The following is a 14,860-nucleotide window of genomic DNA, read 5'->3' as shown; positions in this document are numbered from 1 at the left end:
TCTACTCTTGCCTCTAAAGGAGGGGCAATTTGAAGGACAGCTGCTCTTCTTGTCCACCATGCAGGGGACACTTTGGTCAAAACAGCAGATCTAGTTAAAGCATAGAACAAGCAGCTGTTACTTTATAAGAAAGGGAGAAAAACTCTGTCAAATACACAGTTTTAATTTGTTGCTTTTCTAATAAGCTTTAATCTTCTTACAGTGGCAACAGGATATGTGACAGGGTGGGACAAAAAGAAAACACAATAATGTATTGATTAAATTTTTTAATAGGAGGCAAAATTGAGATAAAGACCTAAATATTGACTTAACTCTACTTCCAGTTGTTTCAGTGGTAGTTTTTCCTGATCACATTGAAGCAGCAGAGGGGCAATACAACATTGTTCAAAAAAACAAGTAACTCTCACCAATTGTAAAAGATTGTTTATATCTGGGAGTTAAAGGATAATGTATATTTTAGATCAGGTCCAAATCAAGAGTTGTTCTGATCTTAATTGAAAAAATAACTAGCAGTACCCAGAAAACAGAACAAAAGCTAAGATTTTGTGAAAACTCCATGTTGCACTGGGCTAGGTTAGTGTCCTTAAAGAGATGACACACAAAACCTGAGATCTCTACATGAAGTCAACCCCTAAACCTTGAGTAATAACAGATTGGCATAACAATTGATTTGACTCATAAAATACAACAGCTAAAGAATTTTACCCTTTCTGAAGAAAAAAAGCCCTTAATCTGAAACAGATACATGAACAAATACACTTGGCAGCCAACAGCACACTGTCAAGAAGATACAATGACACTGTGAATTACTTAGAAGAGAGAAATTACCTTTGCCCCATGCTGTTGCTGTTCATCATCAGAGCAAGTTCTCCAGGTGCTTCATCAATGGGCAAAGATTCTGAACCCTGTATGTTGTCTTTAAATCTGAAAAAACAGAGTTTGTTGGTTTTGCAGCTGGTCAAATCATCACACCAGGAACCCTCCACAAAAAGGTGAGCTGTGTGTCTACAAACAGGGCACTTAATCACATTAAATACAGAAGCTTTCACAACTGTTGTCACACTTTCAGATATACTTTTGTATTGGAAAGCTGACTTATGTCCAGTGCCTTTGCTTCTAAGGGTTTCCATTGGGAAAATATTTGAAAAATGTCATGTACTGATTTCCAAGGGCCTGCTCCCTTTAGAAAATGGTCACAGTATCCAGTAACATCCTTGTTGGGCTCAGATTACAGCTCCAGCAGCACTAAAGCTAAAAGGCATCATACAAACTGCATAAAATGTAGAATTTCTTTGAGATGGTTGTGTGTCCTGAAACTTTGGGCCCACAGATGATGCTCCATTTTTAATAGATTATCCCACCTTTTTCTTTCCATCCAATAAGGATAGAAAAGTCAACAATTGAGGTACTTCTCCCTTTTTATTTCAATAAAATTCCTGTTTCCAGGATTTATCCATATTTTTCTACTCTGGTGTGGTTGGCATCAAGAGGAGTCACGGAACTGCCCCTTTCCCTGCACACACACCATTTTTGATAGCCAAGCAAGTATTTCACACAGAGAGAAACTACAAACTGAACGTACCATGCTCACTCGATGTCAAATAGGGAAATGGGGGATATTAAAATGCAGTTATGATGCAGCATGGCAAAAAAAAAGGATCAATTCATACTTTCTCTAAAAGAGCAGAAGAGTTAATAGCCAATAATTACCAATGGTCAGACCCTTTACTTGTCATTCAATGACAATACTTTCAGCAGCTCAGAATGGACCTTAACCAGCACTCCACCCATGCAGAAGGACAGACAAAAATAAACGCTATCTGGAAATGGATTTTTGTTGCATTGTGTTTTTAAACTGTCATAATGTTAATAGATGAACCAGGTTAGAGCCTCCTGACAAAGAAGCAAAGGGTATTTGAGCTCAGCTGGACAAATTTTTAGAGTTTGTAATATATAAAATTACCCTGTTATCAACTGCAAAAGTGAATTATACACCTGAAACTGAAACAACTGTGATGCCTAAGAGATTTACCTGTAAATATCAAACATTTAATTCTAAAGAAACTGAATATTCTTTAAGAGCAAGCATACTATGTTCTAGGCGCTTTTTTTTAGAGAGAATATGGCAAATGTGCTTTCACCTGCACCTCTGAAAAGAGATCACAAAAATACTGAGTCCTCAGATTAGTCGTATATGATTTCCTTTCATAGATTTCTTTTAGGTAACCAAAGCTCTGTAAACCATGAACTTTCTTTCAGAAAAAGGAATGGCTAAAATAGGCATAATAGCATTAACAAGTAAACCATTATAGATACATTTAAGGTCCCTTTTTTTCTGGGCTTATGATGCCTCAAATGCTGAAAAATATCCATTAGAAACAAAAACACCCAAAACCTCAGTCTGTATGTCCTTCATATTCTACTTGTTTTTCATTAGAGGGATGCATGCATAGAATTAAGGTATTTGATGATTAAGAATCCATCTGTTCCTACTTAATTCTCACCTGAAGCCATAATCCTTTGTTTGTGACCTCAGTCATTTTCAACACTCACAGTTGTGATTGCCTTTAAGACAGGCATTTTTAAAGCCACATAAACACATTATTTTCAATGTAAGCCACAATTCAAGACAACAAACAAAAGACCACCTAAACTGCAGTATTCATTTTTAGAGTGAAAAGTAACCAGGGGGCTGGGATTAAGAAGAGAAGATGATATATTCCTCCATGGTGGTTATAGTGCGTGAATGCAGGAAGCGGGTCATGTAACGCAGACTCTCACAGGATGCTGTCAGCAGTTGCCATACTAAAAAAGTATCAAAATAAGCATCCTTGCGAAACCCCCCTATTTCTTCTCCTGGAAGACTGCTAGATTTTTCCCTATTGCTTTCCCTCCCTAATGCTGAAATGCTGGTACTCAACTGAGTTACACTGGCTAATCAACTTGTTTTAACCCAGTCTCTTTCACTGTTCCTCTCCACTCTAGTAACGTGATACCAATAAACCAGTTTCTCCCTCTTTCCCAGAGTCCCCATTGATATTTTCAGGAAGGTGTTACCTAACCATCTGTAACAACATCAGGGGCCCTTCAAGCCACATTGCATATTTCTATGGTTATGGCCTTTCCCTTCTAGTTTTTAAGCATGTCTTCTGCCTCAGTCTTGGCATTCTCCCTTCCACAAATACCACTGGAAAGAAAACGTCCTTGCTACACAGAGCTCCCTTCCTTTTCCATGCATATACAGGGAAATATATAGATATGTTCCATATATATATGAATTGATCTCCATCTTTTCTGTAAAACACACTTCTTTCAGTCCATACCTAGGAAGGTGCAATACTTCAGAACTGACCTCTCCAAGGCAAGAAGGGGGAATGCCACATCTATGCCATCCACGCTCACACTGCTGTCTTGCCAAACGTCTGTGTTCCTTAAAATGCCTGCACTAAGACCAACCTCTCATTTTCTTCTACTGCTCTTCTTTTCCTACCTAGTCTTTTAACACTGCTTTTCTTATGCCTTTCTACCACATACTGTTTTCCACAGCTGTCATGCTGTTTCCCAACAGTATATGCTAATATACTTAAAAAGTCTTCTCTCCTCTAAATCACTGTTAGAGAGAATTTGTGCCACAGGTATTGCCCATCTTATCAGCTTCATTCTCTCATGTTAACTATTGCACATGTCTTCATTAGAAATTTCTTTTTAAAACTGTAAGTCTCAAAATCACCTGTTAAAATCCATACAGGACTGGTGTAGTTTTAGGAGCAGTTTTGCTTCTTGCTTCGTCAACAAATGCTGGAGTCGTTCCTTCTCAATTTCCAGCTCCATTTTCTGCAGAAGCAGCTTCTGCCTTCTTTCTTCATACAACCTTTTGGCCTGCTCTGTTTCTTTAGGCCGTGAGTCCACGCTGTCATTCAGCCCAGAAACTCGAGAATAATCACAGGTTTTGTGAACTGACCCAGAGTGTCTTCTAGGTACCTGGCTGACATGGTGGCTCTCTTGCACGCTCCCTGAACTCCCTACATGCCTGCAGGCACAGATGTGACTCACTTGCTGAGGGCATGTGCTCTGAAATTCATTTGCTTTCTGGTCCATCTCCTGAGCTGGTTTTATGCGGTGAGGGCTCCTCTGCTTGGCTGGGGAAATCATATTGTTACACTTTCTATGCAAGCCATTTTCTACTGGATATTCGTTCAGATGCTCCTGATGGTTGTAATGGATTTCAGTCCTGTAATCATGATTATTCCTGCAAGGCTGAGACAATGCAACACGGGCTGGGCTTCCAGCCTTTGATGCTCTACTGTTCTTATCAGAAGTTTGAGGTCCCCCAATACCCAAGCAGGAACTGTCTAGCTCCAAAGATGGTTGTTGGCATAAGCTCTTCTTGCTGGATACCTGCAATAAGAGAAACAATTTCCTGTGAATTACCAAAATTTATCTTTGCTCATTGATTTCACTGGGTAAACATGTTCTCTCAGAAACAGACTCACTGCACTGTGCTGATGGACATGCAGCCAAGCCCGAGAAAATTTTTTATCAGCAGACAGACACAAATCTGCTATCAAACCTACATTTCACTCCATCTACACAACTGTAAAAAATTTAGAACTACTGCCTGCAGGATCCTCAGCATAAAATGAGTCGCTTCAGAGTATCAAGTAGTTGTGAGCATCTAGGGTTACATAAAATCAACTTGAAAAGTGGCAAAAAACATTAAATGTTAATGTTTGAAAATGTTTAATTTTGAATACTGAGCCGAAAAAATCCATTCAGCCACTATAAATACTCTTTGATTGGCCATTACACAGCAGGAGATTTGATGTAAAACATTTCACCTTGCACTGAATGGGATATTTCTTACCGCTGGAAATTTGATGAGAGTTTTTGAAATATCTTTACAGAAACACAGATAAAAACCAACTACTTTCTGTAAAAAATGGTTGTACATCAAAAGCTGTCATTTAAATACAAAACATGTTTAAATTCAGCTATAAACGTAAGTGATTTTTCAATTAAGCTGGGCAAGTGATTATACTCTGATAAAACTCTGAAGAAAGCAAGCAACTGTAATTCACATTTGTCAAGCCAGTGCAAGTAAATTCTAGTGGTTTTGTTATACTTGTGGATGTTATGTAACAGAAATCAAAACCCCATTTAGAGCCTGGAGCATCTTTGCACTATGGTCCATCGAGGCAGTTAAGCATTTGAGCTTTTATGCACAAGAACAGCATTGAATCTGGCACTCTTTTTCTTGTTTGCTAGACCTGTGCATTAATTTCAGTAACATACTGAATTTAAACTCCTCCAGCCTTTGGGACCTTTCAAAAGGATCTAATTTTTTTAATTATGGAAGCCCGCTTTCTTAAAGATAACAAAAACACTGCAGTAAAAGTGGTTAGCAGGAAAATTTGGTATCCAGTGATGAAAGAAAATTATTATTTGCACTCTGGCAATGCTTAAAATAGATAGGTATTGTCCACATAGAGTGGAAGACACTCAGCAAGTCCCAAAACACTAAGACTTAGGAATGCAAGCAAGCATTCAGTGGTGATTAGGAGATATAATCCACAACTATGCAGTGTTTATATGTATAATTTAAATTCTTTTTATAAATAAACAAAATACGAAATATATTCTGCTGCCCTTCAAGACAACCAATTACAAGTTTCTTGTAGACTTCACAGAATGTAAATTAATGTGGATTAGCACCTGAATACTGATATTATTTCCAGTTTCATGGATACAAATATATCCTCTCTGCCATGTGATTGAAAGCCAAGGATGTCATGTTTTGCCCCAAAGGGCCCAGTGAGTTGGAGGCATTTGCATTAATGTCAGTGCTAAATGTCTGAGGGAAGTCTGGTGCTTGGACTGGGTGAAAAGAGCAGGACATTAAAATATTTTAAAGTCAGAGGGGCTGGCAGGGCAACTAAGCAGAAATGCAACATGCTGCCAAAAAAGACAGAGTTTTGTTATTTATTATTTGTAGCATGCCATCCTTGCCTGCAATATTTTCTAGACAAATAAAGGCTAAAAGGGCTTTTTATCTAAATTAGACAATACATAAACGGATGACCAGCAACGGGAAGAAAGATCACAGAAAAGGGAAAGTAAGAGAATCCTGTGGTTACACACTGTCTCTCATCTCTTACCCCACCTACTTCTGCTAGCATAGCATTTAGGGCACCAACAGAAAGAAGCTTTCATGGAGGCCAGTTTCCAAGTTGCCTAGGACAGCAGAAGGTGGCAGATCTGAAGGTATTCTTACAAAATCCTATCAGAGCTGGCAGCATAGGATGGTCTACACAAAGCATACACCTACCCTTCTGCAGCCCATAAACAGAAGTAAAAAGGAACAAAAAAAAAAAGACTCAAAAAGATTAAACAACTGAAGAGTTCTTTATTTTAGCAGTTTGTTTTATTGACTGAAGAGATGAGAATGTTAAAAAATCTAAGCACACAAATGAAGATAGTACAAAATAATAATCAGGAGCACGTTTAAGAATAAAGGCCCACATCGCAAATTAACTTCATGGCTGAGACTCTGTTAAGAGTCCCTGAAGGCCCTAAAAGAGAGGCACCAGTTAGCATTTGTTGACCTTGGTCACCATCAAATCTGCCCTGATGGTCTCGGAAACGGCATTGACATTTAAAGACTTCATAACAAGGCAGAGAAACTTTAATGTTATTTCACAGTTACAATATCTTTGCAGGGGGGGAAATTCTCATGAATGTCATTGAATGTGAGTGGGGTTTTTTTATTCCTTTGGAAGAAGGAGGTCATGTTAGGCAGAAGATTGAGTTCCAATGTGCCTTTGATGGCTATTCAGTACTTTGCAGGGTATAACCCCAAAGAAAAATGAACTATTGGCAGTCAGAAGCTAGTCAACAACTTTTTTAGCAATTTACGTTTTTCTCTTAATGCTTTAATTGAGAAGTACAGCTGGATGGTAGAGGCTTCAGGGAAAACAGACCAACATTTACACTTTTGAGGGATCAGATGAGAGCAGAGCATGCAATGACAGATCTGTAAGATGCAGACCAGGTGAAGGGGAAAAGAAAAAATAATTCCAAAGACCCACCTACTACTGTGAGTCGAAATACTCACAAGCATAAGGAATTGGGTAATTTTACAAGATGAGTTTAAGAAAGATATTGCCTATGGGACACATGGAAACCATGACAGACCATGATGGAACAGCTGTGCTTTCCCCTCTGTGGAGCTCTTCCAGGCTTGCTGTATGGTATTTAAAGATACAACTTCCTTTAACTGAGGCTTAAACAAACAAACAAACTCAGGCTGCTTCTTGCAACATATGGAGTTAATAAGTCTTGATCAGATGTGAAACTCTTGCAAGGAAACAAGGAGATATTAAAAAATAGTTCAAATAATCTTTAGAAGGGTTTAGAGAGGAGGACACAGGGAGCTCTACAAAACCTTTACTGCAGTCACAGTAATTTTTGCTCAGGGATTCAGAACAGCACTTAAACAAACATCCAGTCCTTAAAACTTCCTACAAACAGACCAACAGTGCACCACTTTTATGCACGCAGCATTATGATTTCCGCAAATTCTTCTTAAATGCAGCTTGTGTGCTCTGCAGTGTTAATTCACAGCACTGGCAGAGGAGACACACTTACAGACTGACTCCAGCACACAGGGCTTTGTACTGCAAGGGATGAATTAGTAACTGATCAGATCTTACAATCTCAACACAGGCAAGGTCCTGACAGATTTCACTGGTAGCTTTGCATGTACAAAACATGTTTAAGAAGCAGCCCAAAATCATTACCTCGAGAAGTCTTGCACTCTGAGGAAAAAAGCTAGGGTCCTAGCAAAATACGGTGCTGTTACGGTGAACAGCAAAATTCCTACAGATGTTAACAGGGTCAGAGTTTAACTCATAGCACCTGGGTTTGTAGCTGAATATATTTGAATATAGAAAAAGAGACAACAATCTAAAATTGTTCTCTGTTGTATCTTGAGGACATTTTTCTAACCTGGATTTTCAGCTCTGGGGTTTCTTTTGGTGGGGTAGAAAGAGAGGGAGGAACATGCATGTTCAGAACTAGTCTGTTATGCTGATCTGAGCGTGGACCCTGCAGGAAGCCATAAAGAACAAAGAGAAGCAGCAACTAGATGAGAAGTACAGAGATTTAAAGATGAAGGAAAAATTTCTAAATGGACAAATGAGAGGCTACCATACACAGGGACACCTTAAAGAACACCAAGGGCATATATTAGTGACTTAACTGACACACTCACTAAGGTATACATCCTAAACCTGAACTTGGTCACCACTATGCATTGTTGATGTCTGGGTCTTATCTGAATAAAGCTTGGCTTTGGGTTTGCAGGTCTATTGGCAGTACAGGCACTTGCTCCTGCCAATAGAATGAGGAGAATATATTAAAAAATCTCAGGTAGGATATCGGGGCAACAGAAATGCCATTTTAAGAACAATTATTTCAGATGATAGGACCATTTGAAGCGCATTACTAATGATTAAGGAGCTATTATTTCCAAGAGTCTGTAAGAATTTATCAAGGAGAATGTAAAAAAGGTAAAGATTTTAAAGTAAATTAGTAAGATCTACTGAAGTCCATCTTTTTTTTTTTAAATCATATAATCCTTTATTAAAATCTCTACCATAAGTAACCTAATATTAGTTATTACAAAGTGCCCACATAATAGTTCACCAACCGACTATGTAAGTACCTAAGAAAAATACAGTAGATAACTCAGAAAGTAAGTTGACCATTTTTCAAGCAAGAAATAAAGCACTGTTTTCTGTAGTAATTATGTATACCTATGATTGCCATTTTCCCACTGAATAAAATAAGTAGTCTCAAATAAAAGAAACTATATGAATGACAGTGACAAGCCTGAACAGGTGTAGAAAAAAAAATCACATCACAAAAAAAGTGAATCAATCCCTCTTAGCTGACAGCAGTAGAACACCTCCTATGTTTGTGTTGCCTTCAATTTTTTTTCCTCCTTTTTGTTAAGAGGGTTTGAGCTGGGATGCCAGGTGCACAATAAACCTGCATTCAAAGTGGCATGTGAGCATTTGCAAGCACTCAACTTTAAGTGTATATTTTGCATTCATAAACATGCCACCCTTCTTCTCCAGCTACACAAATATTGTAGATAATCTCTAACAAATGCTTCCATTTCAGATCAGCAAACTGGTTTTACTCTGGCTGATAAGGCAGTCTTTAACAATACAGTGCTCCAAGACTGAAGTGAAGCGTCTGTACATTGAGTCTCGGAAGTCACTGTGAGCAGAATGCCCACTAAGCCTGAACAATACATACATCTGGCAATGCAATACCTGACCAGTAAAATTAAGCAAACATGTTTGTTTTCCAAAACAAAACTATATCATTCCTGTTTGCACTATAGAAAAATGCCACTATACTAATCTGGACAGCACCAGGTCTAAATATTAACATTCAGTGTGCTGCCAACATTATAAAAACGAAAAATCACAATCTTCTGACTTCAATTTTTTACTTCTGCCCTTTATTTTACTGAAGAATCAGTAGTTCAAGACCTAGATAAATATTTCAAAAACTATACTATTTGTGAGCAGAGCAGGTCACTACCATTTCCCAGTGCACTTGGAGTTCATGTGAAATAAGGGCAGAAGAGTGATGAGCTGCATTTTTAACATGGGCATACACAGAATAGTTGTCTAGCTGATAGAGAATGCGTAATGCAACATCTGCACGGTACGCCTTGCCAAAGCCCATCCCAAATAAATGTACTGCATTCTCCCTAGTGCAATTAACTCTCATACTCTGGCAGGTTTTGCTAGAAGATCATCAAGGTAGATTACCTTCCAGCATATGAACTAAATACTTACAGGTGTTATATCATCAGTTATTACTTACAAACTTCTGCATTTAACAAGACATCCAGGCAAATGAATGATCTAATTTATGAATTATTTATAAGAATTTCACAGCATGCTCCTGGCGTCATCCATGGCCTTTTCCAGGTCATATGACACCAATTAGAGCTGAATTTTAAATTATTCAATAACCTGAACTCTCTTGTCATTTAACATATAGATATCAATGCAGTAAACAAGTTAAGTCTAATGGGCCCTGGAGGTTTGCATTCCTCCACCCATCAGCTTGCAGAGGCTGTATGCTACCACTGGAATAGAAAATAATACAATGCAGCAGTCAAAAACATTTGCAAGGTTTTAATAAGTTATTTTGGCTCCGTTAGGGATTCTAGTCTAACTTACAAGCACTGAATCTAAAACATATTAAAGTTGTTAGCTATTTGCTTTTAAAACAAAATTAGGACATAGCAAAAGAGCAAGTCTGACACTAACCCTAATTTAGGCCCTTAATTTGAAATGTAGTGGAAATTATGGAGTAAGCAAGATTTACTATGCTCAACTCATTACCTTCAGGCTCTCCTACAGTATAGTCAAAAATAGCCCCTCTCCCAACACATATACACGTCTCTTTAAAGATAAGCCTACACAAAGGGAAATGGAAATGCTAATTTAACAGCTATCGGTTGACAGGTGTACCTCGCACTCCTTAGCAACAGGGTGGAGAAGGGACCACTCTTCTATCCTAACAGCACTGGGGAGAGCAGTGCTGTAGAAACCCACCCGGATTCAGGTGTCAGCTTCAAGTTGTACCACTCTAGAGGAGAGGTTTAAGGACATTTGCAGCACATTGTTTAAAAAAGGGGAATGTAACAGCCCCCGAAGCACAAATGCAGTAAAAGACATCTTAAAACCATTGTTTTCCATGATGACTAGAAGAACAAGAAGATATCAACAGCAAAGGTACCTGAGATGAACAGCACAATTAGATAACTGATTCTGCCTCAGTGTACAGTCTGCAAGAAACTCACAGCAAGCATACCACATCCTGGCTCCGAATCAGTTGCCCTCCAACATCTCATGAACCTGTGAGCGTGGCTTCATGACCAAAGGGAGGTGTACAGACCCCCTTTCTAGTGCTGATCCAGCCTAAGAAGTCCAAGACATGTGGTGGAAAACTTTTGACACTGGGTGCAGCTCAGTACAAGCCTAAACCATGCCTAGCACCAACTGACTTATTTTTATGGTATCTGTGCCTCAACTTTCTGAATGCTGCTATAACGAACCCCAGACCCACTCCTGCAGATGGTCACTTGCAGACTCCTACCTTGGAGGACCCAGCAACCCCACTTATCCACAAAAGTTTCTTTTGCACTCTCATGGCTTTGCAAGGATTAAAAAGTTTCCTGAGCTCCATCCAACAACAAGAGGAAAAGGTGGAAAGGGAAATGTTCAGTTTATCCTTTTAAACACTAGCAAGAAGTTCTCCAGCTATTGCTGTCAAGATGAATGCCAAAAAACCAATGAAGCTGAGAAACCATCATGCCAAATAAGTAAAACCACACCTATCCAAAATGTCTAGCCAGATTACTAAGAATAAGGACTTAGATAAAAGAACATAACATTGGATTTTCTGCCCCACAACCTTACCATAGGAGGGGGCTGCAAGAGAGCTTTTTTTTAAAAAAAAAACTTTTTAAGAAAAATAGCAGAGGGGTGGGACGGAAAGACAATTGCCTAATCTCACAACACATATTTTAAGAACATAGAAAAATAGCTGTGAGAGATTTTGTTTTGGTTACCAGCCAGATTTAGTTTCATTCCTACACTGGGCAGCATTTATTTCACATTAAGGGCAATAATATATTGGATGATATGAGATAAATTCATATTGGTTTTCATTAAAGAGTAATATCTACCATGTATTTGGTCCTTCAAGGTAACTTTTTCAAAGTTATTTTAAAAAACAACCAGTTTTCTACTTGGAGTCACAAGTTTAGCATATCAAGGTCTACACATGTTCCCAGCTACTGCTAGTCTCTTTAGAATTCAATCAACATCTACTCCAAAGTCATGCTTTCACAGCTCCAGACACAAGACTATAGGGCAAATATACCATGACCCTTCTAAATAGCCCTGATTACTGTGATCAGACAGAATCCAGATACTTATAGGGATAAGAACATGTAGAGTTTGATGTGTGAAGATCAACACAGGAGTAGACACTGAATCAGCATTTGCCAACATCTACTACCTCCATCATGTACCATGCCAAACAATATCACCTTTCCTCTGCATTTATGGTAGGGATAGCTGGTACCCATTGGCCAGCAATCAATTTTAAGTAACAGCCACTGTTCATTCAGAAAGATTACCAGAAAGTTTTACTTCCTTCAGAAGGTGTCTGCTGCAGAGTTCCTGGGGTATGGACATAGGCTTTGAAATACCTTTGCTGCACAAAGGGAAAAATAGATGATCTCCCAAGAACTAAAAGTATGTTCAGAAGTAGGGAGAGTGTTTTGGGGACAAACAACCAGAAAGTTATTTAAATAATGCAGAAATTCCACAAAACCAAAACCATAGAATATTTTGACTTTAAAAGAGTGGAAAGGTGTGCCCAAGCAAGTGCATTCTGTCAGGAGTGCCCTTGCAGTAAGAGCCAGCTGGCATTTAGATTCCGCTAATGATCCCATCTCTGAGAAATAATTCATAGAAAGTAAACAGTAATTTTCATGTGCCTGCCCTTTTGATCTTACATTTGTAGGGAGTATCCTGAGGCTAGCTGTGGGCGCCCCTGTGGCTCTAGCTGATTGACCTCTAATCTGCCCCTCAAGTAATGATCATGCCAAGGAATGACAACAAGAGTTGCATGTAAGCAGACATTTCAATGCAATCCCATTAAAGACAGGCTGACTCACTTCATCTTGTCAAATAAGTTTCATGTAAGAAGAAATGAAAGCTTTTAGGACTCCTATTTTGTAATTATGCTGTTCTTCAGAACAAAGACAGGAACAAGACTAACACACCAAAATCTGACTGGTACATAGCTTTACATTAACTGGCCAAAAGCTAGCGCAAGACAGAACAACAGGCAGCCCTGTGATTATGTGTTAAATGGTCTTGGTAGCAGAAAATTAAGAAAACCCTCTAGAAGAATGAAGTCAGAACCATGGTACTTGACCTTTCCACATCTCAAAAAAAAAAGTATATATGCCATTTATTAGAGAGCAGTTGTCTAAAGGCTTAAGACACCAACTGCTCACAGTCTCATCAGCTTTGAGATCACAGCTTGCGTGCTTTTAACCCACACTAACCCACAGTAAACACAAGACAGCATATATGAGGTAGCTTATGTCTGTCAGTAGGAACGAAGCTAAGAGATAAAACGGCCAGTCCAGAGCAGTTGACATGCAGAAACTTGCTGTCACGCCAAGGTGACTAAATTATCAGGAACAATTTCTTTAAATAAGGGGGTGAGGAAATTACAGATTAACCTGCTAGACTACATAGAAATGGGAGAACAGACCATTTCTGTTTTACAGTAATACTGAGAAAACATGTATACTCCCAACCTATTGTAGTGTACAATGCAACATATAGATAGATGAACTGGTAAATGGGTAGCATTGGAGTTGCTACCAAAGCATTTGAAAGGCTGAGTCTTCTCTGAATGGTGAAAGAGCTCCATCATGGGCAGATACTATATATATATTATGCTTCCAGTTCCTGCTTCAGTCCTCCCACAGTTAGTTCATATACCTGTTTAATGAGACAGCTGTCAGATTCTCTTTCATTAGCAAGCACTCCATTCCTTACCAGAAGTCAACATCTTAGTTTACAGTTACATAGGAAGTCCATCGAAGTGCAAACAGCACTCCACAAATGAAAAGGACATGAATATTTTTGACTGAGAACACATGTAGCTGCAAGTTTTGTGCAAAATATAACAAACCCTGGAGAAGTTCCACCTAAGCAGATTCACAGTATGTTATCTCATAATCTGTTACCTAATTTGGCAGTCTCCGCATTGGACAGGTGTCTCCTGAGACCTCTGAGCAACAGAGGCAAACTATCTCACTTCAGTCTGGAAGGCTCAGCTCCCTGAACATAAAAATTCAAGGTCTTCTTGGCATACAGGCTGTGATTTCCGTGAGAAATTAAATGTTTTCTATTTGGCAGGCTTGCAGTATCTGAGACAGGTACATAAATGAACTAGTGAAAGACTGCAGGAAAAGTTGAGTCAAGGAATAGGAGCAGGCATGGAGCAAATAGCAATCTCTCATACCCTGGGGGTCAGCCAGCTGTTTCCTTTTGAAGCCTACCATGAAGATGCTGACTTCAGAATACTCTCGCCACACTTGAAATGCCACCGAGGATGTTCCAGCAGACCTTACATCTATGGCTGAGATTCCTTAAAAGCTGAGGTCATTCTGCAGTGGGTTTAGTACTGTTGAAGGTAGCAACAGCTGACAGAAGGAAATGACCTCTGATATATCAAGCTACAAAGATCAACTTCCTCTTGACCCATGGAAATGATCTTTTATATTCCTTCTTGACACCATAAAGTATAGCAATGGTATCACAGCTATTATTTGCATAAAATGGTCCTAGATGTGGTGTAGAGCAGTTTGACAGTCCATCCTGATGGGTCTCAGCTGCAGAATATTGATATAAAGGTTCTTCTGTAGATACCATAGGCCATTAGGTTGTCTGAGTGGACATCCATCACTACCAGCTTGTGTGAAGAACATTAAGTTAAAAGGGCATGATCAAGCATAAATTGAAAGGCCCTCTACTACTCCAGGGCAGCAGTGACCTTGTGAGGCAATTGCCTTCACTCTGAGGCACTGCAGTCTGGACAGACAGACCAAGTAAAGAGGGCTGTTAAAGGGAGTTTAGTTTAGAAAAGCTCACAGGTGTCAGAATTTACAACCACCTGAAAGGAAATCCTTGCACAAAGCTGGGTCATTGTCATAAACATATAAAAATATGCAAAACAAAAA

At 39.0% G+C, this 14,860-nt stretch overlaps 1 protein-coding gene across 3 annotated transcripts in view; it reads right to left on the bottom strand.

Moving 5' to 3' along the window:
* Nucleotides 1-14,860, bottom strand: part of KIAA1328 (KIAA1328 ortholog) — a 178,251-nt gene that overhangs the window by 55,199 nt on the left and 108,192 nt on the right. For 2 of the 3 annotated variants that reach the window (XM_075078654.1, XM_075078657.1), the window contains exons 6-7: nt 3,731-4,398; nt 829-924 (exon numbers count right to left, since the gene is read on the bottom strand). In XM_075078654.1, coding sequence (XP_074934755.1) covers nt 829-924; nt 3,731-4,398 — 764 coding nt within the window. The remainder of the gene's footprint in view (nt 1-828; nt 925-3,730; nt 4,399-14,860) is intronic. The other variant, XM_075078655.1, reaches the window with a different exon arrangement.

Source organism: Phalacrocorax aristotelis, chromosome Z, assembly GCF_949628215.1.
Source record: "Phalacrocorax aristotelis chromosome Z, bGulAri2.1, whole genome shotgun sequence".
NCBI lineage: Eukaryota > Metazoa > Chordata > Aves > Suliformes > Phalacrocoracidae > Phalacrocorax > Phalacrocorax aristotelis.
The sequence above is the reverse complement of the archived record's forward strand: the minus strand, read 5'-3'. Positions and strand labels throughout refer to the sequence as shown.